The sequence below is a fragment of the Apium graveolens genome, chromosome 4 (genome assembly GCF_009905375.1).
Source record: "Apium graveolens cultivar Ventura chromosome 4, ASM990537v1, whole genome shotgun sequence".
Classification (NCBI taxonomy): Eukaryota; Viridiplantae; Streptophyta; class Magnoliopsida; order Apiales; family Apiaceae; genus Apium; species Apium graveolens.
In genome coordinates this window covers 15,661,747-15,686,948 of record NC_133650.1, presented here as the reverse complement: position 1 = coordinate 15,686,948, position 25,202 = coordinate 15,661,747, and the positions used below count along the sequence as shown (strand labels likewise).

Genomic DNA, 25,202 nt, shown 5'->3' with positions numbered 1-25,202 from the left:
TATAGTAAACGAATATAATGCTAAAAATTGAAAATGTTGAAAACTAAAAAAATGAAATTTTATCGATTTTTCGTTATCTATAATAAAACATAAAACAACTCGGTCTCCGTAATGTTAAACATTTTTTCGTAATATTATTATATTAAAATAAAGTACATGTTATATATCATAAATTATGTGTCAAACTCTTTTTTAACAATCGTATCAAACTCTTATTAATTTGATGACACCCACTACCAATCATCTCCCCATTTATTATCTTCAGTGATTCTCTCTTCCACTCTTTTCCCATCCTCCTTCTTCATCATTTTTATATTTTAAATTAATAATTTTCAATAATTCTCTTTTTTTTATTAACTAATTTTACCTTATTCAAAATTAATTTTATGTACATAAATATTCATTATTATTTTTTTACATTTAATAAAAATTTAATAATCAATATTTATATTTTGGATGATAAAATTTTTATATTTATAATTTTATTTTATTCACATTATTATGTTTTAAAAATATTATATTAATATATATTTAAATTAAACTATTTTAAAATATTTTTTTAGAAAACAATTAAAATATAATCGGGATCTGCCCGGAACTAATTTAATACTGCTGTACTGCATCCGATATTTTAAAAAAAAGGCGTAGGGTCTAAAATGACAAATATCACCACAAAAACCAAACACAACTAGCCCCAATCCCATACCCTCTCCCGTCAATTCCCACCCCCTTTCCGTAAAATCTCTCCGCCCCATCTCCGCCCATCCTCCGCCATGGACAACCAAACCCAGCCCAATCCAATTCCTCTCCAATCAATTCCACCACCGCAACAACTAATCTCCGATCTCAAACACCATTCCAATCCCTCCAAAATCCCTATCCGCCCTCCCAAAGCCCGTCGCCTCTCTTCCCCGCCCCGGCCCGGCCCATCTCAACCCGCTCCCATCCCAACCGACTCCTCCACGTCAGCACTAACAAACACAACGGCCATAACAAACTCCTCAACGGCAATAACAAACTCAACGGCTACAACAAAACAGACAGGAGCTAAAGGAAAACGAGGAAAGGAAAAAAATCAATCACAAACTGCCCGGGAGTATCCACTTATTATTAAACCCTTGACTGCTCCAGGTGAACTCGAAAACGCTTTACGGCATCTCCGTAATGCTGATCCACTGCTTGCTAATATAATTGATACTTATCCACCACCTACATTTGAGTCTCATCACTCTCCGTTTTTGTCCTTGTCGAGATCGATTTTGTATCAGCAGCTTGCTTATAAGGCAGGGACTAGTATTTATACTCGTTTTGTTGAGTTGTGTGGTGGTGAGGATGCTGTTTTGCCTGATGTTGTGTTGTCATTGACGGCACAGCAGCTTAAGCAAATTGGTGTTTCGGGACGGAAAGCGAGTTATTTGTATGATTTAGCTAGTAAGTATCAGAGTGGGATTTTGTCGGATGAGACGGTTGTGAGGATGGATGATAGGTCTTTGTTTACTATGTTGTCGATGGTCAAGGGGATTGGTTCCTGGTCTGTGCATATGTTTATGATTTTCTCGTTGCATAGGCCGGATGTTTTGCCTATTAGTGATTTGGGAGTGAGGAAAGGAATTCATCAGTTGTTTGGTTTGGACGAGTTGCCTCGTCCGTCTCAAATGGAGCAGCTTTGTGAGAAATGGCGTCCGTATAGGTCTGTGGGAGCTTGGTATATGTGGCGGTTTGTTGAGTCGAAAGCTGCTCCATCTCCTAGGATGACTGCGGCACAGGATGGTGAGATTCACCAGCAGCAGCAACTTGAGCAGCATCAACATCAATTGCAGCTCTTGGAACCCATTAATGGCATTGGGAATCTTGGGTATTTTCACCATGCTTTCCTGTCTCTTTGTTTGCATACTTGTCTCTTTTAGCATACTGTTCCACTTTGTATATCATGTTATTAATGTTTCTCGCTAGATTTATTTAAGTTGACGTCACGATTAGCCGTGACAGTTTCGGATACGGGTATTGATAAACTAAATATAAGCTCTAAGTAATAAGATCTGAGTTGTAATAAAAATTTAGATGAAAGCTTAAAGTAATAAGACATTGACCCGAAATGTATTTGACTTCCATATATTGACCTGAATAAGCTTATACTCGCTTTAAGACAATTAAGTAATAAGATATTGATAATCGAGTCATTAGGGTCATTTTCGGGTAATCTGCATGTCATTTCCAGGTTTTATCTTTATAAATCATTTTACAATTCAGGTAGAGGTAGGGTATGAGGTGTGTTTGATACTCTATTTCCTGTTTCCCCCCTGTTATGGTTGTGGTTGCTTCTATTGTTTTATAGTTTCTAGTTTAAACGTAACCTGCTATCTTGAAAACTTCATCACGTTCTTCATTAATCAAGATGTCTGTTTCTATAATTCCTTGGTTGAGTTCTACTCTTTAATTAGGGTTTACAAAAGTTGAGAATAGAGTTCCCGAGGTTAACTCAATAGACTTACTTGAGGTTATATATAAAATGACAAACATGACACGTGTCATATATGTACAGCTACATATATACTTACAAGGATAGAGAATAACTAGATGTATATGTATTAAGGAAAGTGGATATTTTTTTAAGTGGAAATACACACACAACTTCCAAAATAAAGTGATTTATTGTGTTACCTCAGATAAAATTCCTGAGGTATTTTTAGGAACTTTATTCTCATTAAAGTAATATTCTTTTTATATAGATTATGGACAGAATTGCTAAGGTTTTCTTAATTTTCCAGTCGCCCAAAGGTTATATGCATAGTTGTTAAGGCTGTAGACAAATATAAATGAATATATATGTATAACCTGTTTGTATGTTTAGCTGGGAAAGCAATATGCCTGTGAAAGCGTTTTTCTATATAATGTAGAATGAAAGTTACAAGGATAATAAAGCAAACGATCACATGAATCGTGGCTACAGAATAGGATCGATCTAAACAGATACTTAACAAACTCCTACAATCAAGCTAACGACCATAGACCTGTTCAGCCTCTACTAATGCATAACAAATAAAACACAAGATAATAAAAGATATGACAAGTTTAAGATTATTCCAACACTCTCCCCCTTAATCTTGAACTTGACTGCTAGCAACATAAGCTCAAACATGTCTGTCTAATTCTTTGACCCCCAGAAGTTTTCTCATGTTTATGAACTTGATCTTTGCCAGAGCCTTCGTCATGATATCTGCCTTCTGCTCATTGCTGGTTACATGTCGAAGAACTACTTCGCCTCGTTCCACACACTCCCTGATGAAGTGATAGCGCACATCTATGTGCTTGCTTCGTCCATGAAACATAGGATTCTTAGCAAGATTTATTGCCGAACGATTATCTATGCATATCACAACTGGACCTATGAAATTGGAAGTAAACTGACTCAGCACATTTCGTAACCAAATGGCTTGACATGCTGCAGCTGTAGCAGCCATGAATTCGGCCTCACATGATGACAAAGCCACGACTCGCTGTTTCTGTGATACCCAAGTGATAACACTCTCGTTTAAGTAAAACACCATTCCACCTGTGCTACGTCTGTCATCCACTTGTCCTGCCATATCGCTATCTGAGAAGCCTGTTAACACATTATTACCACTGTCTTCAGAATATACTAAGCCAAACTGTATCGTGCCTTTCACGTATCTTAGAATTCGTTTAACAGCGTTGAGATGCAGTTTAGTAGGTCTCTCCATATAACGACTTACTATCCCCACACTATAGGCAATGTCTGGTCTTGTATGGACCAAGTAACGTAGCCCACCTATCAAGCTTTTAAACATGGTTGCATCAACTGCTTCACCTCCTTCATCCCGAGTGTATTGTTCCTTTGGATCCATAGGGTAGCTTGTAGGATTACACTCAGACATGCCTGCTTTCTCAAGAATCTTCCGAGCGTATCCAGATTGTTTCAAGACAATGCTTTCCCCATTTTGCTCCACTTCAATACCCAAATAGTAACTCAATTTTCCTAGGTCACTCATCTGAAATTTCTGACCCATCTCTTCCTTGAAAGTTTCAATCATCTGAGCATTTGATCCCGTGATAAGTATATCATCCACGTACACAGCAATTAGCAGTGTTTCTCCTTGCTCCTTCTTTGTGTACACAGCTGGCTCATGAGGACATCGAACAAAACCCAAACTTTCAAGACAGGAACTCAGTTTTGCATACCAGGCGCGGGGAGCTTGGCGAAGACCATACAATGCTTTCCTTAACTTGTACACGAGATGTCCCTTGCCTGCCTTCTCGAATCCTTCCGGCTGAGACACATATACATTCTCCTTAATATCTCCATTCAAAAACGCCGTTTTTACATCGAGGTGGTGAACAGTCCACTTATTCTTTGCTGATAAAGCGAGCAACAGTCTCACAGTTTCTAGGCGTGTAACAGGAGCATAAACTTCATCATAATCAACCCCTTTCTCTTGAACATAGCCCTTTGCCACAAGACGTGCCTTGTGCTTAATGACATTCCCATCCGCATCTTTCTTTAGCTTATAAATCCATTTCAAACCAATGAGTTTCTGACCAGGTGGCATCGCTGTTAATTCCCAGGTTTGGTTTTCTTCAATAGATTCCATTTCCTGCTTCATTGCTTGCATCCAATTCTGATCAGAAGCTGCTTGCTTGAAATTAGTTGGTTCATCAACTCCCATAAGATACAATTCTTCACTTGTCTCTATTTCTTCTGAAGCATCATAAATCTCTCTGAGAAGCCTAGTCTTCTTTGGCTCTGTGCTATCATCGTAATCTTCACGATTGAGTCGATTGGCAGGTGGTGTCTGAGTAGGTGGTGACTGAACAGATGATGACTGAGCAAGTGGTGACTGAGAAGCGTAACCTTCGTTTTCTTCATTCAAGTCAGAGGAGTAAGTGTCATGTTCAGTACCTTCTTCGTCCTCATTCAAGACTGTGAACTGCTCAGACAATTCTTCTTCACTGTCATTCTCGTTCCATGCCCACGACTTTGTCTCTTCAAATGTTACATCACGACTGCAATGGATACGATTATTTTCAGGGTCATAGAGACGGTAGCCTTTAGTACCTGGTTCTTTTCCAAGGTTGACAACCTTCTTGCTGCGATCTTCCAATTTTTGCATGTTGTTCCCAGGTGTTCTCATGTATGCCAGGCAACCAAACACTCGAACATAACTCAAATTTGGCTTTTGTTCGTACCAAGCTTCGTATGGTGTCTGTCCAGTGAGAGCACGAGTTGGAACTCTATTGAGAATGTATACCGCGTGTCTAACAGCTTCACCCCACAACTTAGTAGGTAGCTTAGCCTCTTTCAAACAGCTCCTGGCCATCTCTACCACCGTCCTGTTTCGACGTTCAACCACGCCGTTTTGCTGTGGCGTATATGGTGTGGTGTATTGTCGTTCTATCCCAGCCTTTTCACAGTATTCCTTGAATTCATTTGAGGTGAATTCACCCCCCCTATCAGTTCTGAACACCCTGATACAACTGCTAGCTCCCTTTTCAACTTGTGCTCGAAAAATCTTAAAGTACCTAAAGGCTTCATCCTTCCTTTTCAGAAAATAAACCCACATATATCGACTATAATCGTCAACCAATAGAAAGAAATACCTGAAGCCCGACGCTGTTTCTGGAGTGATTGGACCACAAAGATCCCCATGAATTAAGTCAAGAGCTTTGTCAGCTTCATAACTTGCCTTGGCTGGAAATTTCTTTCTCGTCTGCTTTGTCATCAGACACCCATCACACACGTTGCTTGGCTGGTTTATCCTTGGCATACCTCTCACCATCTTCTCCTTAGACATCAAGTGCATCGCTTTGTAATTCACGTGTCCGAGACGAACATGCCATAAGCGAGATAGCTGGTCCACTCTAGACATCAAACACTCTCGTTTGCCGGTTTCTATAATTATCTTATATAGACGATTTGGAGAACGTTTCACCTTCATCAAGAGCCGTTCTTGTTCATCATAAATCCACAAAAAATCTCCCTTTATCATTACTCTATTTCCCGTTTCAGACATTTGTCCCAAGCTTATGATATTATTGCATAAACTTGGGATATAGTAAACATCAACTAATGATTTTTCCTCTCCGTTCTTGCACAACATCGTGACAGTCCCTTTGCCCTCAATCTTTACAGTGGAGCCATCTCCGAAATGCACCTGCCCTGTAACACTTTCATCCAGTTCAGTGAATTTCCCTTTAAAGCCTGTCATATGGTTACTCGCACCATTGTCGAGATACCACAAGTTTGAATCCCCTGTCTTTGTTTCATTTCTGGAAAGCATAGATTTCATAAATGTACTCTTGTCTGTGAACAACACCTTTTGCTCTTCTTTCACACTTTTAGCCAACAACAGGGCTGGCTCGTCGTCTTCTATTTCAGCCATGTTCGCCTCCTGTCTAAAATCTTTATTCTTCTTTGGCTTTCGACAATCCACAGCAATGTGGCCATATATACCACAATTATAACATTTTACACTCGACTTATCTCGCCCTCCTCGACTTCTAACACCAGATGAACCTTCTTTATTTCTTCTGAGCCATTCTTCTCGTGTCAAAAGTAATTTTCCCTCATTTTTCTCACGTTTGGCCCATTCTGCTTCTGTCAATAATAGATTGCTTTCCTTCGTTTCTGTCTTTCCCTTCACACGTTCTTCGTACGCCTTCAAAGATCCCACAACTTCCTCCATGGTCATGGTTTCAAGATCGCCAAACTGCTCCAAAGTGGATGTAATGTGCAAAAATTTTGCAGGTACTGCCCTCAGGAATTTTTTCACCGTATATGCTTCGCTCAATTCTTCTCCAAGGGCTCTTATGTTTGTCACGATTCCATTTATTTTCATATGGAAATCATCGATCGTTTCATCGTCTCCCATGCTTAATGCCTCAAACTCTGACTTCAGTGTTTGTATCCTGGCCTTCTTCACCTTTTCGGCTCCTTGGCAAAGAGTTTTGATTGCCTCCCATGCATCTTTCGCTGTCTCCTTTTCTGCGATAGCCAGAAGAATTTCTTCTGGAATAGCCTGATAGATCATGGCCAGAGCCACCTTATCAGTTTTGTCATCAACTGCAACCTTTGGGTCCTTCTCCTTTGGGTCCTGTGCTTCAATAGCATTCCACACACCTTGTGCCTTCAGATATACCTTCATCTTGAGTGCCCATGCCGTGTAGTTGCTTCTAGCCAACATTGGATAGCTCAAGCCTAACCCCGACTTGCCCTTGTTGCCCTCCATCCTCTTTCACGTCCACCCAGAACTCCCGCTCTGATACCAAGTGTAGACAAATATAAATGAATATATATGTATAACCTGTTTGTATGTTTAGCTGGGAAAGCAATATGCCTGTGAAAGCGTTTTTCTATATAATGTAGAATGAAAGTTACAAGGATAATAAAGCAAACGATCACATGAATCGTGGCTACAGAATAGGATCGATCTAAACAGATACTTAACAAACTCCTACAATCAAGCTAACGACCATAGACCTGTTCAGCCTCTACTAATGCATAACAAATAAAACACAAGATAATAAAAGATATGACAAGTTTAAGATTATTCCAACAAAGGCGTCTCCTAGGTGGTGAAAAATGGGTAGACGTCCGACTCGTCTTCCTTTTTAGTGGGTAGGCGACGCCTAGAGTCGTCTAGGCGACCGCCTAATCCATCCAAATACGCCTAGGCGGTCTTATTTTGACCTAGTCGAGCCCATTCTTTTTTAGGCCCTGTCCAACCCAGTTTCTTATTTAAGTTATAAGACTACTCACTTGCTACAGCCGTCACTACTTTACCCTAATCGACCATCGAGACAAAGAGGAATTCTTCTTCTTTCTTCTTATCTCTTTTATACACATACATATATATATATATATATATATATATATATATATAGGGGATGATCAAATACAAACTAAAATTAAAATAGAAACCAGGAACTAATCTAAGCCATTAGATCAACCCAATCTAATGGTCCCCCTTAAATCACCCCAGCCTACTACTCTACACCCTCCCACACCCAATTTTCAGCTTTTCCCCTCCGTTTTCAATTTGATTTTTCCTGTCAAACCGTAAGTTTTTTTTTAAAATTCCGATTTCACTGTATTTTTCTACATCTCTCAACAATCGATTTGCATACCATATGTGTTATATTTCGAAGTAATTTTTGAAAAAATATTATTTGGTTTCTAGTTTCCATTATAAATTGGTTTCTATTGGAGTAACCCCCTATATATACTTCTCTTCTTCTTTTCTTTTCTTTTCTTTTCTTTTCTTCTTCTCTTTTCTTTTCTTTTACTCTTTGGTAGTGTATGTAATTATTGTTACTCTATTTTATTATAACATAAAAAATGTATGTACATATAAAATATATCCAGTTTATATAGTAACCGCATAATCCGCCTAATGATCGTCTCGGCGAGCACCTAACCGTCTATGCGGTTAGGCGGTAGAGTGTTGTCTAGCCTCGTCTTTACGTCTTAACAAGTATGGTTATATGAAGCACAACCAACCAAGTTTAGATACATTCAGGTGCGCCTATATTCCGTTTTAGGTTCAGATAGGAAAAGTTAAAACATTATAGATCTGCAGAGTAATCTTGTTTCATGTCATATGATAGAGAGATTGATATGAAGTTAAGTTGCTTTAAGTGAAAAGTCTATACTCTGCAAAAGAAATTGTTGATAGCTGTATTACCCCGACATGGAAATTCTGGCGTTCTTACCCTTGTTAATTTGTGAGGGACACAGAATCCTTACCGTATTTGTTGGTAATATTCGACCTTTCCCGTCGCTGGGCGAAATCAGAGTTTGCTAAGGAGAGTCGGAATAAGGCTGGACCGTGATTGTGATATAGATATCTTAAAAGAAAAGAAGGGGGTCTAAAAGGGGGGAGACCGGAGAAGCTAGTGTTGTGTGAAGAAGACGATGGGAAGTCGAAAAAAGAAGTCCATCTCTGACACTGAACTTCTTTACGTACTAAGTGCCTTGTCTTTCTCATCCCATTCTAGACTCTTTAAAGGCCGTTATCCTAGGAAGCAAGGACACGGGTGCGTGGTGCGGGGACACATGATGAATTCGGCTTATTTGAAAATATGGGGATACGGGTGCGGGGGACACGACAGATTTCTAAATTTTTTAAAAATTATATGTATGGTTTTCCACCTTACATATATGACTAAATTCATCCAGTCATATGACTAAATTTATCATGCAATTTAAACCAAATAGTATTCATAAGAATTGTACTAAGCTAGAAAAGAAAGGAAATTCAAACCAAATAGTCAAATTCATAAGTCTATTACTAAACTAGAAAGAAACTGGATATCTATTTTAGCTTATCATCTTGAAACATCGTGGCTTCCATTTCTGGCTCATCAAGTCAAAGATTGGCTATCTCAAGCTCTTCTGCATCATCAAGTGGATCAAATTTATCGCCCCCAACATCCCATGACTTTGTCTCTCCTTTCAAGTACTGATCAGTCTTCCGCTCTAGTTGGCAGTATCTTGTTCCTTCTAACAGAATGAATGAAAGAATATGTACTCCAATTTCTTTCACAATAAGAGGAAGAACAAGGCTGTCCAAGTAGTTTCAAATCCATCTTCTAGATATTTGGTGTTGAAGCTCCATAAATAACCCACCACATTTTTGGATCCATAGTACCTCTATCTTCAAAAGAATCGTGGCTACAAAAAATATCCATTTTTCCTGAAAATCGAGCAAATTCAGTATTTACGGCCGTTCTTGCTTCATTATTTGGAAAGTACCTCCTGAGGCATTTGTTCGTTTCTTCTGCTAGCTCAGTATCTAGATGAGGAACCTGATCCACACCAGCACTAAGCCATATATTGCTGTAATACCTGAAAAAATATATAAACAAATCGTTAGTTTACACTTAACATAAATAAGTAGTGTTATTAAAATATTTAGACTAACGTCGGATTTAGTGAATGGGCTAAACAGTGAAGTGGTGAAGAACTCCTAGTTCATCTATCAATGAGAATTGTATAGATGACTTTGTGAAATCTGGAGTCCTCAGTGAGCTCTTTCCTTCCATATCATATCAGCCCACATATCATAGATCAAATGAAGTGAAGGTTTATGCAAATCGTAGCTTATCAAAAATAGGAGCTGTAAACTCAAGAATATAATCAACTTTATCCCACCACATATCATCTAGGTACCGTAAACCTAATAGTATGAGCTTTTGCATGATCATAATGTCGATAAGTACCCCATTCCTCAGAAAGCACCAGTAACTCCAAAGAACGCTTCAAGAGTTTGATGCAACCCCTGTTTCAGCAACCGAAAGAAGTCTCAAGGGAGCAATATGATTTCATTAACAATGGCGTCACGTTGACACCAAATGCAATGGTGCAATAGAACTTTTTCTCGGACTATATATACATCCGGAAAAAGAGTAATATAGCAAATCTGAATATTGCAGTTTGACGCATAGTAGGAAGAGCTTTTGATTTATAGTCTAATTTTGATGAAATATATGTACATATATCTGTCCTGGTTCTATCATTAATTCTTACTGGAAAAGATTTGATATCTCTTGTTTTATTTGCTTATTTGACATGAAGCTCATCATTGGTATTGGTCCGTAACAGTGTTGTCAAAAGCGCGCAAGGCGCAGAAAAGTGCATCCTAAGTGCTTTGACATAGGTGAGGCACGGCGACTTTAAACAGGCGTGAGGTTGTTAAGCGCAAGGCGCAAAACACTGAAAAAGCATGCCTCACTGAAGCCTAGGAAAGAAAAATAGGATCAGCGCTACTAGATCAGTTTGAGGCCCAACGAATAAAACATTTAAGGACCAAATAAAGTAAATATTCCACTCATGTTAAAAAGGGGAAAAAAAACCCTCTCTGAAGATCATTCAGCACAATCAAAATTAACCAGGCTCTAGGTGGGATGGATAATAGTTGCAGAAGCTTCTGGAATTGGAGATCCTTTGTATAAAAACAGGTCACAATCAAAATGAGCCTCAAAATGTAACCGGACTCAAATTTAACATCATGCTTCAAGTTTAGGTAAGAGTTCAGGTAAGATGAGTTCATTAGACGAGGAAGAAGAGAGGAAGAACAAGAGTTTGAATTTGAAGGAACACTTTAAGATGTAAAGATGATTTGGATGATGATTTTCAAAATGAAGACGATGAGCGGAAACTTTACCAGTAACAGTTGGAATTGTTGGAAGTTGGAATATAGCTATGAACTTTAAATTTCGAATCTTAATGTTCGATTTTAGGATTGTTATGCCCTAGAAGTGTGATTTAATAAATTATGAAGTTTAGATCATGTTATAAACCTGAGTAATATTGTATATAAACTATTATATTATTTGTCAGTAAGTATCATTCATATTTTAGAATATTTTGTAACGTGGCGCCTCGCTTCTTAGAAGTGCGGGTCTCGCGCTGAGACTCCAGGGAGTTTTTGCGGCTCAATGAGCATAATGCTTTCGACAACACTGGTCCATAGTCAGTCTGGTCACTGGTTAATAGTTTCTGTTTTCTGGGATGCTTTTAATATTAACTTTTAGACTATTTAATGGCATTTTAAAGAAATTACTCTTTATGGAAAGGATTCAGGTTTGGTACCTTTTCTTGTAAAGTTATAAATTGGTCAAGGCACATAATCCAGGCATTTATAATTCCGTAGATGTCTGTTATTATCGTGGTGTGTTCGATCCAGGCATTTATTACAGCTAATTGAAATCAACTTATCACTAGTTACTGGTAATCTTGTTCTGAATACATCATGGTACTGTGAGGGACGCTAATGCTTTTTAAAAGAAAGAATTGTTTAATTGTTTAAACTGCTCTAAATGGATGTAAACAAGCCAATTTTCTTATTGGTTTGGGTTGTTGCAAAGTGTTTGCAGTCCTGGAGTACATAGCATTGGTACATGTCATTTCGACATTTGCTTAAACAAGATATAGGCATTCTGTTGCTACATAGACCTTCTAGTTGAATTTATACTGTGTAGTAGTAATGTGGTATGATACCATTATGTTCTTGTTATTAATTTGCTTCATTTTAATGGAGTAACGATTTGTCACTTATTTTTTGATTTGATTACTATCTACTTTTTTTTGCTAAATTGAGTGGTATTTACTTTTTTGCCATGCACACACACACACACACACACATATATATATATATATATATATATCTTATCCTCCGAATTTACAGTATTTGATAGATGATTGATCTAAAATTGATTTATTTTGTGTTTAGGGCTTGCATATGGGGGCAATGACCAGGCAGAGAAATGTTCTTCCATGGAGTCTCCGGGTCTTTTCTGTACTCTTAGCAAACAATACTACATGAGAAACAAGATGTTCATGAAATTTCAGACCTAGAATTTTCTATGTACCTTGCTGTTACTAGGCTGGCTTATATGTGCTGGATTATTTAACTGTGAAATTTGTGATAACAAATATTTGTTGTTGATTTGATTTATGATATTTATCGAGTTTTGTATGCAATAAGCAACATGGTTTTAGTGAATATCCAATCGTGAATAAAGCTTGACTAGTGTAATCCCTTCAGTCTTCTTTATTTATTTTTCACTTGCATTTCCAGCTTATATTTTGTTGGCGGGGCATTCAAAGTTCTATGAACTGTTGATCAACAGGTTGGATGTATTGTTCATTGTAGTTAAGTCATGGACTTACTGTAGGCATAAATGCTTATATAGCCCTTTGCTTCGATCTGTTAGAAACAGAGGGACTACATAGCATGTATGCCCACAAGTGCTCCGAGGAGGCGACTAACCTCGGGAAATTTGGATTAGGGTGTGTTGTAGACTTGTAGTGTTAAGCTCATTGTCCAAGAAAAGCTCTAGCTATTGTCCATCTGTTGAAGAAATCTGGAAGGCCATAGGAAACCCCAGATTTGTGCACTATCTTTGACAGGGAAGTGTTGTGTTTTCGATTTTAAAAGGTGTTGGGTTAGGTATAAATTGACAAGCAGGACAACATAAACATGATAATTTGATATGCTAATGGAGCTTAACAAGGGCTTCAGATTTTGATATGCTAGAAAGCTGTATACATGTATGATTTTCCTTTCATATACAGGATTGTAAATTCAAGATTAGGATTTTTTTTTCTTCTTCCTCAGGCCTCGTAGCCTTAACCCCTTTCTTTGACCTGACTTGTTGCGTGGTACTGTAGTAGTATATTTGTAAGTCAAATTTTGACGCAATTTAAGAATGGTCGACTTAATCTGTGGTGGTGGGTGATTTGCCAGCCCTGTTGTCCTAATTACATGAATTAAAACGACATCAAAAGTACCCACTTAAACCAGAATTTCAAATGGTTTTTCGTCTGAATTCAGTTTGAACTAAAATTAAGTTTTATTTGTTTGTTTTCTCAGCCATATTAGTTAAAGTTTATATATTAAAATTCGGTATATAATCTGAAGACTGGGAAGTTACATATATAATTTAATTTTATAAATACTAATCATAAAACCTCCAAAATTGGTTTTATAGTCCTAAATGAACAGACAACTGTTATGATCTATTTAAAAGAAATATTAATTTCGTTTGTTTTTAGGGATTCAAATCCGTATTATTCAACGCTAAATGTAAAGTTGTTAGATATAAGCCATAGTGATCACAGGGTTATAAAATGTCACCCTCTAATCAATCTCACCCTGTAGCTGGACACTGGAGTTGATCTTGGCTTAGGGAGAGATTAGCAGGTAGCAGCAAAATAATTGCAAACAATGTCAAAATCTATTGATTATACCACTACTTCAAACCAACCACATCAAATAACATCTTCACCTTCAAAGCCACAGCCTCCAAAGGAAACAAGTAGTACTAATCAAAGTAGTGGTCTCATCCTCAGACCTTCCGAAACTCTAGATCATCAATATCACCAATCCAATGATCAGCTAACACAAGATGAATCAGACCAGGATCCATCTGATCATCCACTTCAATTGGCAAGTGCTGCACCTAAGACTAATAACGCAGCATCAGTAGGCGATGCAGCAGCAGCTACATCGTGGTCTCCATGTATATACCGGGAATGCCAAAAGAATCACATGGCAAGCATGGGAAGATACGTGGTGGACGGGTGTGGAGAGTTCATGCCAAGTGGAGAAGAAGGAACTGCACTAGCACTTAAATGTGAAGCTTGTGGATGTCATAGAAGTTTCCACAGGAGAGACATTAAAGACGATAATAATTCACAACAATTAATATTCTTGCCAAACAACCGATACACTTATCATCAGTATCCTAGCAGGAATGATGTTAACGTTGAAAATAGAAGACCAGGAAGAAACCATTATTTTCAACCATCAACAATTCGTAATCATCGGGATTCACATATACGTCCAGAGATGATGCCTTCTGGCGGGCTCACTGATTCTTCAAGCGAAGCTCTGAACATGTTTCGGGTAAACGTGAGAGGTAGAGAGAAAACGATGAGGGATGAGGCTCCGTCCTCTAAAAAGAGATTCAGGACAAAATTTAGCAAGGAACAAAAAGTGAGAATGCAACAATTTGCAGAGGAATTGGGATGGAAGATTCAGAAGGAAGATGAAGAACAAGTAGAACAACTGTGTGATGAAGTGGGTGTAGAGAGACAAGTGTTTAAGGTATGGATGCACAACAACAAACACAAGTAATAGCATTATAAAGTTTACGGATAAAATCTCCCTTCTAGCTCCAGATACTGGAGTAATAGACTCTACTAAAGCTTAATTATGTATTATGTAGCACTTGTCAACTCAAGTGAACTTGCGCAATTCCTCATTTAAGTATGTCAAGGAAATATAGGAGTTCCATGAAATGTTGTTACACATACGCGTGATTATTGTGTAATTTAACTGGAAAACGAAACTCCATCAATAGGGTATAATATAGTTGACAAAGATATTAATGCGAGTCTTTTCTTTCTTTCGTTTTTTTGCTAAATGCTCGTTTCAAGGTAACTGGGAAGTCTTCAACTGCTAGTTTTTTGGACATGTTTAAGCTTTTAGCTTACACGAAGCAGAACTGTGTTGTGTGTATGGAGAAAACTTTAAACATCTAATGTTGTAGTTTAAGACTTGAAGTTGATGAAAATGGAAGATTATAATGAAGTTTGTACTTGAGCGAACATATATAGCTTAAGGATGCCCTTCCCCGACCAAAATTGTTTGGAACATATATATTGATTCATTGCTCAACTACCCAATTTTTTAATTTTTTTTAATATTTTTTTTTCTAACAATTTTTTTTCTTTTTTAAGTTTAACCATAAATTTTATAGGACTTGTTACTATTACTAGAATTTTTGATATAATTTTCTTTTATTTTTTAAACATAAATATTGTTTACTTTACCTTTTATTACGGTAAAATAAGTACACTAATAAAAAAAAAATTAACAAATGTAATTTTAATTTTAGAATATTTTTGTTTATGAAATAAAGTCCAGTTAGAAAAAAAATTTATACAATTCCGTATTACAAATATTTTAACACTTGATAACCACAATTTATGTACTTTGAGTATAAATTCTATCATTTTTCTTTGAAATAGAAATTTTTGTACATTTAATTTTAAAACACATAAATATATTATCAAATATACTAGATAGGCTATTTCGGAAGTAGACTTATTATGTTCACATTTATATCCTTATAAAAGTATTTTATAAAATTCGGAGAAACATTTTTTTGGTGACTCATACTGAACGATTCTGTTCAAAGAAAATCAACATGACAGCAAGTGCTGACACAAGAGAATGGGGGGCATGGCTTCGTGCTCCGGCGAGGAGGGCAGGTGGCCAAGATCGGAGTAAATTTTTACGGGATGAAAGAGATGTTGATTGGGGCGCAAATCAAGGAAGTTCTAACGTCCAACAGCGTTTTTCGGGGGATTTGGATAAGCAAGTTGTTCAAACTGATATGTATCGGGGTAATTCTAGTAATGCCTTATCTACAAATGATAGAATTATGGGAGCTTATTCCGGAATAAATAATGAGGCTGTTTTGGTGGCAAATTTCAAAATTCATAATGGGCCTCCAGATGATGAGTTAAATGGGCTTAATATGGAGGAAAGTAATAAAAGAAGAAGAGGCCCAGACATGCATATCTTAATGGAAGTAGAAGGTAACAGTAGAGAAGTTCACCCTGGAACTGGTCTTTCTAGCTCTGATTGTCCAGTTTCTTCCCCAACTGATTTGGCTAAGCTTGCAGTGCAAGCTAGCCATCCGCAATGAATATCCTAAGTTGGAACTGTCAAGGGTTGGGTTCCCTTCGCACAGTTCGAGCCCTTGGTGACCTTATAAAGTCACATAAACCTGATTTTATTTTCTTGTCAGAAACAATTTCTTTTTCTAATAAGATTGAAGAGTTGCGTGTTTCTTTTGGTTATGCTCAGTGTTTTTCAGTAGATAGAGTTGGTCGTAGTGGTGGTTTGGCGATTTTTTGGAAGAATAATGTGAATTGCGAGATCACAGGATATTCTCGTAATCATATTAATGTCAATTTTCTCCATAATGGTGTTGCTGTTTGGTCTTTGTCTTGTTTCTATGGATTTCCTGAGAGCACTCGCAGGAAAGACTCATGGGATCTTATTCGTCAGTTAGCTGGTATGACTCATCTTCCGTGGACTATTATCGGAGATTTTAATGACTTGTTGGTTAGTGCTGATAAGTGGGGGGGAAATCCTCATTCTCGTTCTCTCATGACTGGTTTCCAATCTGCTATTGATGATTCTCTGCTGGTTGATATTGAGTTGCAAGGTGGTAAGTATACTTGGGAGAAATCTCGTGGTACTAATGGTTGGGTTAAAGAGCGTCTAGACAGAGCTTTTGCAACTCGTTCCTGGTTGCACATGTTCCCTCTTTGTAAGCTTTCTCTTATTCTTACACCTGTTTCAGATCATGAACCAATTTTCTTGGACTTATTCAGCGTGTCGTTCACTCGAAAACAATTCCGGTTCCGCTTTGAGAATACATGGCTTCAGGAACCTGGTTTTCATAAGGAAACTACTGATTTTTGGCTTTCTCTGCCTCCCTCCAACATCCTCCCTAAGCTTCTTTCGGTGTCAAGTTTTATGGCCCGATGGGGAAGGAACTTCTTTCATAAGTTTCGAGACAAAGTAAGGAGATGTAAGGAGCTGTTAACAGAGCTTGTTAGTCGTATTGACAGTGATGGAGTTAGGTTATATTTAAATGAGAAGGAAAGGTTGAATGAGTTGTTGCTTCACGAAGAGATTTATTGGAAACAAAGGGCCAAAATCTTTTGGCTGACTGAAGGTGACGCCAACACAAAGTTTTTTCACGCATCAGCCTCCACTCGTAAGAAGACAAACCAAATTCCGTTTCTGGTCAATGACATGGGGGTGCAAGTCAATGACATGGAGGGTATGTGTGATGTGGTTAATACGTACTTCACTGATATTTTCAGAAGTGAGCAACAAGACTTGACAGATTCCGGTATTGAGGAGAACAGATGTGTAACAGAAGCTCAGAATTGTGTTTTGGTGGCAGAGCTCACGTTTCCAGAATTTACTACTGCTGTCAAACAAATGCATCCGGACAAAGTTAGTGGTCCGGATGGTCTGAATCCAGCTTTTTTTCAACAATTCTGGCCTACTCTTGGGAAGGAGGTCTTCAACTGTTGTAGAGACTGGTTGCAATCGAACACATTTCCAGCAAATCTGAACGACACAAACGTTGTACTCATCCCCAAAAAAGATAATGCTGTTAGTATGAAGGACCTTCGTCCTATAGCGTTGTGCAATGTGCTTTATAAAATTTTGTCGAAGGTGTTAGCCAATCGACTCAAACGTATTCTGCCTCATGTAATCTCCGAGAACCAAGCTGCATTTGTTCCTGGTAGGAGTATTAATGACAACGTTCTAATAGCTTTTGAGCTTATTCACCATATGAAAAAGTCATCGGGAGGTCGTGTAGGGGATGTAGCTCTTAAACTAGACATATCTAAAGCATACGACAGGGTGGAATGGGGGTATCTGAAACGTCGAATGATAGCGATGGGGTTTTGTTCTCAATGGGTCAAGTGGATGATGTTGTGTGTGACAACGGTGTCGTATGACTTCTGCTTCAATGGTGCTGTTATTGGACCGATCATTCCGTCACGGGGAATTAGGCAGGGAGACCCTATTTCCCCCTACCTATTTCTTTTTTGTGTCGAGGGTCTATCCTTTTCTTTGTCTAAAGCTGCTTCTGAGGAGGTGATTCATGGCGTTAAAGTAAGTAGGTCGGCACCAGCTATCTCTCATCTTTTGTTTGCAGATGACTCATTTCTGTTTTTTCGTGCAAATACTCTCGAAACAGAGGCAGTTAAGTCTATTTTAGATGAGTATGCAATAAGTTCAGGCCAACATATTAATTATCAGAAATCGGGCATATTTTTCAGTGCTGATGTTAAGCAGGAGCAGAAGGTCATAATCTCGTCTATTTTGGGGGTGTCTAATGATTTACAGAATAGCAAGTACTTGGGCTTGCCTTCTCTAGTGGGTAGGTCGAAGAAGCGGGTCTTCGGATTTGTTAAAGAGAGATTGTGGAAGCGATTGCAGGGGTGGAAAGCTAAGACAATATCTCGTGCAGGCAAAACAGTTTTGATTAATAATGTGGCTACTGCTATTCCTTCGTACTGTATGTCTTCCTTTTTACTCCCACGAGCTATGTGTAAGGAAATGGAGGTACTGATGAATACATTTTGGTGGCAATCAGGGTCCACTGATAGGAGAGGAATCAACTGGATTGGATGGGATGGGCTAAGCATGTCGAAATGTCAGGGAGGGTTAGCTTTTCGTAACCTCTACGGCTATAATATTGCCCTCATGGCCAAACATGTGTGGAATTTTATCAAGAACCCTCATTCTCTAGTGGCTCGACTTTATAAAGCAAAATATTTCCCAGATGCTCACATCTTACAAGCTAAAGCTCCTCAAGGGTCAAGTTTTATTTGGCAAGGAATTATTACAGCAAAAAACGCAGTGTTGCCAGGCTACCGATGGATTCTGGGAGATGGGGAATCGATCAAGTGCATGCATGATGTATGGTTGCGGGGTAAAGATGATCTTCGAGTGGACCAACTACGTGATTATGAGAATAGAGACCTTGTGGTAGCTCAGCTTTTTAAGCACGGTACAAAGGAGTGGGATGGTGATAAAATAAGGAGTCTGTTTTCTGAAGGTGATGCACAGCTGATTATGGCAACTTCTATTCCCTGCAGGCCGGCCGTGGATCGTCTAGCTTGGTCAAAGACTACTAATGGCCAATATTCTGTGAAAACAGGTTACCAATTTTGGCATGCCCAAAATATTGGCACTGGCATTGTTACACAATCTAGTGGGTGGAAGAAGCTCTGGCATTTGGAAGTTCCTCTTAAGATCAAAGTATTTCTATGGCGTCTTTGCAGGAATAATGTGCCTGTGAAAAGTCGATTGCAGTCTAAGGGAGTAAATCTTTCTCTTGAATGTCCCATGTGTAACTCTGGTGATGAAGACCTTATTCACATTTTTTTCACCTGCCAGTTTGCGACGTTATGTTGGCAATACTCAGGTATGGTCTTTGATTTGTCTCTGGTGGGGTCTGCCCCCTCCTGGCTACTTGATAAGTTTGAATCAGGTCCTGTTCATGAAGCTTTCAATATTGCTCGAGTTCGTTGGGGAATTTGGTTTTTTCGAAACAAGAAAGTCTGGGATCACAAAGTCGTTACAGCTGCTATTGCTATGGATTGGAGCGCTAAGGTTATTTCTGACTGGAAGGAGGCTAAAGCTAAGCGTGTTGTTCAGGTTGGTAGTACTCCCAGTGCTGCATCTTCTACTCGAGTGACGTGGAAAACGCCGGAGGGTGGAGTTCTTAAACTAAATGTTGATGCAGGTGTGCGTTTCAGTGAGGCCTCGGTCTCGTTGGGTTTGGTTTTGCGTGACAGCGAGGGAGTTTTTGTGATGGGTAAAACAATTTGTAAAGCCATGGTGGCTACTGTCCTTGAAGCAGAAGCATGCGCTATTTATGAAGGTCTCCAGTGGTTGTGCTCGTTAAATCATGAGGTGGTGGAAATTGAATCAGACTCTCTGCTTGCTGTTAGAGCCTTGCATGACTCCCAGGAAAATCATTTAGAAGTTGGTCACATCTTGAATGACTGCAAGCTTATTTTAAATTCGAAGCCAGGTTATTCAGTTTCATTTGTTAAACGACAAGCGAATGGAGTAGCTCATCTAGTAGCTAAATTACCCTGTTCTCTAAATTGTCAAAAGGTGTTTACGTCTCCTCCAGATGTATTGTTGGAGACTCTTCTGTATGACATTTCGTATTAATGAAATTTGTCTTTTATTCAAAAAAAAAAATAATAAATTATATTTTTTATTAAATAATACTCGTTTCAGTAATACTACTATTAGATAACTTGGAAAAACGTATACCCGATACGATTTTTGATTTATAAACTCAAGTTGTAATGAGACCATGAGTTTATAAATCAAAAACCATCATATGTATGAATTAAAAAATCATCTGAGATACGCGTTTCTTGAAACAATCTAAAAACGTCTTGGATATTTATATTAAAATTTTATTATTTCATGATACATAATTTTACAAAATTTATAAAATAATAAATTTTATTTTAATTAAAATATTTAATATTAATAACATAATTAGAATATAATGCAAAATGTTGTATTTACTTAATAAAAAAAGTTATATAAAAAGTTTCCGCAATAATTCGTTGCGGAAAATGACGTGGCTTCCGCAATAACGGCTTTGAACGACAAAGATTTGTTGGTTTCACAAGCACGTAAGCCAACCGGGAATTTCAGCCATAGTTTAATTTCTTGTTATCCATTTTCTTTACAGGTTTTATTTTACAAGTTTTGCACTCAACCTATCACATTTCCGCTATTCTTTTGTTCACCTTCATTTTGTTCAAACTTTTCATATCACTCCCTCTAAACCAAATGGAGCAGGAGGGTTATGAACATCAAAATTCTCAATGCTTGCTTATCAAATTAAGGATCTAGAAGAAATTCTAGTCAAAGCATAACTTTACAAGATTATGTCATCTTATTAGGACAAAGAAAAAGAGCTCTATAATATTTTTAAGAACAATTTAAACGAGAATTATCAAAAGAACTCTAAGTAAATTATATCACATTGCAGAAATCTGTTCGAAATTCATCTTGAAGAGATTAAGATGCAGTGCATTCACACTTGAGAAATCTGGAAAAATATAAGAGTATCTCCAATGGATAAACACCCTTAGCTAAAAATGTATTAGAGATACCATAAATAAATATTATAGAGATTGTGTAAAAATTAATTCACTCGAATGGTGTATTTCTATTAGCTAAAATTTTAATCAATCTCGTTATATTGGCTATATTTGTCGAACATGTACATACATGTCGTTAAATTACACATAATCTATTTATCATATAGAAATTATGCATTCTATCTATAATAACTTAAAATGATAAAAATATACTAATTTTAAAATATAGCCAATTATTATAGCCAACTCCAATGGAGTAAGTAAATCAGCTAACAGATTCGACAAATTTTATATAATCAATATTTTATGTCATTTTAGTCAACCATTTTAGCCAATACCATTAGAAATGATTTAAGCTAGGTCGCTGAAAGCAAGTGCCTAGCTTAAAATTATAGGAACAAGAAATTTAAGCAACGCAAGCAAATGAGCGTAACTTACGACCCGTTTTGGGATTACTTACAAAACATAACTTATGCATTGAATTTGAAAAGCATCAGTGTACAATGTAAGAGTACTTGTAACAAGCATACTGCATTCATGCACTTCCTGGAAGATTATCCAAGACTCTCGACAAGATTTTAACGTATTCTTACTTGTTTTTCCTCGTATACATAACTGGATATAAACATCCCAGCTACAGTTTAATCGTGGTCTAGGGCGATGCAGATTCAAACCGGTCCTGACCCAACCCAGTCTAGAAATTAGCCAATCTCTCAGCCCAGTTCAGTAACGAGCCAGTCCTACGACCCATAAGCAAGAATGCCCAATATTGAGGAACATGTGGGACACGAGTCTAGGCACGCGATAATGACAACTATTAATGACCAATATTTGGAATAATTAAGACACACATCTGTACGCCCTTGACACATTCCAAGGCGGTCATTTTCCAAACACGTGTAAGAAATCTACTAAAGCCAAACATTCTCTGCTCCGGCAATAAACGACCGTGATCAAAATTTACTAGAAATAACCCAAGGAGAAGGAGTTTATAAGTTACTCTCTCCTACACACTCTCTTACACTCATAGATACACACGGCTTCTTTACATTTCTATCTTCAACATCCAAAAGCGAGTTCTTAATCTCACACCGGAGGCGTCGTAAGAAGGGTCTAGGAACAACGTCGGAAGGAACATATCGTGAATTGGAGTTATCAATAAATATTTTCTCATTTTTTATATTAGTCGGTTGTGTGACCCTCTGAATCGATGATAACCAAACCAGTTATTTTTAAACCAAAATCGAGCCGACGGTTATTTTCTTAAATTCTATCATACTAGAATATTTATAATGAACTATTCATCTAATATAGTGCTTTGTAAGTTACAAATAAATCTACTCCTAAATAATTAAAAAAATACAAATATACTTCTAAATAACAAAAAAATTCAGATTAATATTTAAATTTCATGTTCAGCATTTTTTTATGACATATTGCAGAAATAACATGAATGATACTTGGATATTGGATGGGAGGAGTGCATAAGCTTTTCTACAAGTTTTCAGAGGATACAGAGCTTTAATCTACTAAATATAATCCAACCTACTGATATTAATTATTTATGTGCGCTTCCAAATATTATAATTGATTTTTCAAATTATATTTTCAATCATAGTGTTATGATAGGAAAGGGATGAAGAGAGATATGCATGACACAACGGATGGTTAATTGGAGTTATCAATACATATTTTCTCATTTTTTACATTAGTCGGTTTTGTGACCCTCTGAATCGACAATAACCAAACTGATTATTTTAAAACCAAAATCGAGCTGGCGGCTTGAAATAATCTAAAAATATCTAGGATATTTATATTATAATTGTATTATTACATGATACATAATTTTACAAAATTTATAAAATAATAAATTTTATTTTAATTAAAAAATTTAATATTAACAACATAATTATAACATAATGCAAGGATGTTGTATTTATTTAATAAAAAAAGTTATGTAAAAAGCTTCCGCAATGATTCGTTACGGAAGGTGACGTGACTTTCACAATGATTTATTGCTCACTGCTTTGAACGGCCCGAATTTGTTGGTTCCACAAGCACGTGAGCCAACCGTGGCTATTGCATAGTTTAATTTCTTGTTATCCATTTTCTTTACAGGCTTTATTATACAAGTTTTGCACTTCACCTATCACATTTCCACTATTCTTTTGTTCACCTTCATTTTGTTCAAACTTTTCATATCACTGCCTCTAAACCAAATGGAGCAGGAGGGTTATGAACATCAAAATTCTCAATGCTTGGTTATCAAATTAAGGATCTAGAAGAAATTCTAGTCAAAGCATAACTTTACAAGATCATGTCATCTTACTATGACAAAGAAAAAGAGCTATATGATATTTTTAAGAACAATTTAAACGAGAATTATCAAAAGAACTCTAAGTAAATTATATCACATTGCAGAAATCTGTTCGAAATTCATCTTGAAGAGATTAAGATACAGTGCATTCACACTTGAGAAATCTGGAAAAACTTAAGAGCATCTCCAATGGATAAAAACTCTTAGCTAAAAATGTGTTGGAGATACCATAAATAAATATTATAGAGATTGTGTAAAAATTAATTCACTCCAATGGTGCATTCCTGTTAGCTAAAATTTTAGCCAACCTCCCTATATTGGCTATATTTGTCGAACATGTACAGTCCAGTAGTTAAATTACACAGAATCTACTTATCGTATTGAAATTATGCATTCTATTTATAATAACTTAAAATGATAAAAATATACATTTTTAAAATATAGCCAATTATTATAGCCAACTCCAATTGAGTAAATCAGCTAACAGATTCGACAAATTTTATATAATCAATATTTTATGTCATTTTAGTCAACCATTTTAGCCAACACCATTAGAAATGATTTAAGCTAGGTCGCTGAAAGCAAGTGCCTAGCTTAATTATAGGAACAAGAAATTTAAGCAACGCAAGCAAATGAGCGTAACTTACGACCTGTTTTGGGGTTACTTACAAAACATAACTTATGAATTGAATTTGAAAAGCATCAGTGTACAATGTAAGAGTACTTGTAACAAGCATACTGCATTCATGCACTTCCTCGAAGATTATCCAAGACTCTCGACAAGATTTTAACGTATTCTTACTTGTTTTTCCTCGTCTACATAACTGGATATAAACATCCCAGCTACAGTTTAATCATGGTCTAGGGCGACGCAGATTCAAACCGGTCCTGACCTAGCCCAGTCTAGAAATAAGCCAATCTCTCAGCCCAGTTCAGTAACGAGCCAGTCCTACGACCCATAAGCAAGAAAGCCCAATATTGAGGAACATGTGGGACACGAGTCTAGGCACGCGATAATGACAACTATTAATGACCAATATTTGGAATAATTAAGACACACATCCGTACGCCCTTGACACACTCCAAGGCGGTCATTTTCCAAACACGTGTAAGAAATCTACTAAAGCCAAATATTCTCCGCTCCGGCAATAAACGACCGTGATCAAAATTTACTAGAAATAACCCAAGGAGAAGGAGTTTATAAGTTACTCTCTCCTACACACTCTCTTACACTCATAGATACACACGGCTTCTTTACATTTCTATCTTCAACATCCAAAAACGAATTCTTAATCTCACACCGGAGGCGCCGCAAGAAGGGTCTAGGAACAACGTCGGAAGGAACAGATTGTAAATTGGAGTTATCAATAAATATTTTCTCATTTTTTATATTAGTCGGTTGTGTGACCCTCTGAATCGATGATAACCAAACCGGTTATTTTTAAACCAAAATCGAGCCGACAGTTATTTTCTTAAATTCTATCATACTAGAATATTTATAATGAACTATTCATCTAATATAGTGCTTTGTAAGTTACAAATAAATCTACTCCTAAATAATTAAAAAAATACAAATATACTTCTAAATAACAAAGAAATTCAGATTAATATTTAAATTTC

The 25,202-nt window shown here is 37.1% G+C and overlaps 2 protein-coding genes across 2 annotated transcripts; both read left to right on the top strand.

Annotated features, from left to right (window-relative positions):
* Positions 1 to 647: 647 nt before the first annotated feature.
* On the top strand, positions 648 to 12,554 carry LOC141717820 (alkylbase DNA glycosidase-like protein mag2). The gene is made up of 2 exons (XM_074520025.1): positions 648 to 1,855; positions 12,249 to 12,554. The coding sequence occupies exons 1-2, from the start codon at positions 774 to 776 to the stop codon at positions 12,268 to 12,270; spliced, it is 1,104 nt and encodes a 367-aa protein (XP_074376126.1). The 5' UTR covers positions 648 to 773; the 3' UTR covers positions 12,271 to 12,554.
* A 1,119-nt stretch (positions 12,555 to 13,673) lies between these two features.
* LOC141716678 (zinc-finger homeodomain protein 2-like) lies at positions 13,674 to 14,879 on the top strand. Its single transcript, XM_074518873.1, has one exon. The coding sequence runs from the start codon at positions 13,746 to 13,748 to the stop codon at positions 14,655 to 14,657; it is 912 nt and encodes a 303-aa protein (XP_074374974.1). The 5' UTR covers positions 13,674 to 13,745; the 3' UTR covers positions 14,658 to 14,879.
* The last annotated feature ends 10,323 nt before the right edge of the window (positions 14,880 to 25,202 follow it).

Coding starts and splice junctions, on each gene's coding strand:
- LOC141717820 (XM_074520025.1), top strand. CDS start 774: ATGGACAACCAAACCCAGCCCAATCCAATTCCTCTCCAATCAATTCCA. Junction 1,856..12,248: donor AATGGCATTGGGAATCTTGG/GTATTTTCACCA, acceptor TTTTGTGTTTAG/GGCTTGCATATGGGGGCAAT.
- LOC141716678 (XM_074518873.1), top strand. CDS start 13,746: ATGTCAAAATCTATTGATTATACCACTACTTCAAACCAACCACATCAA.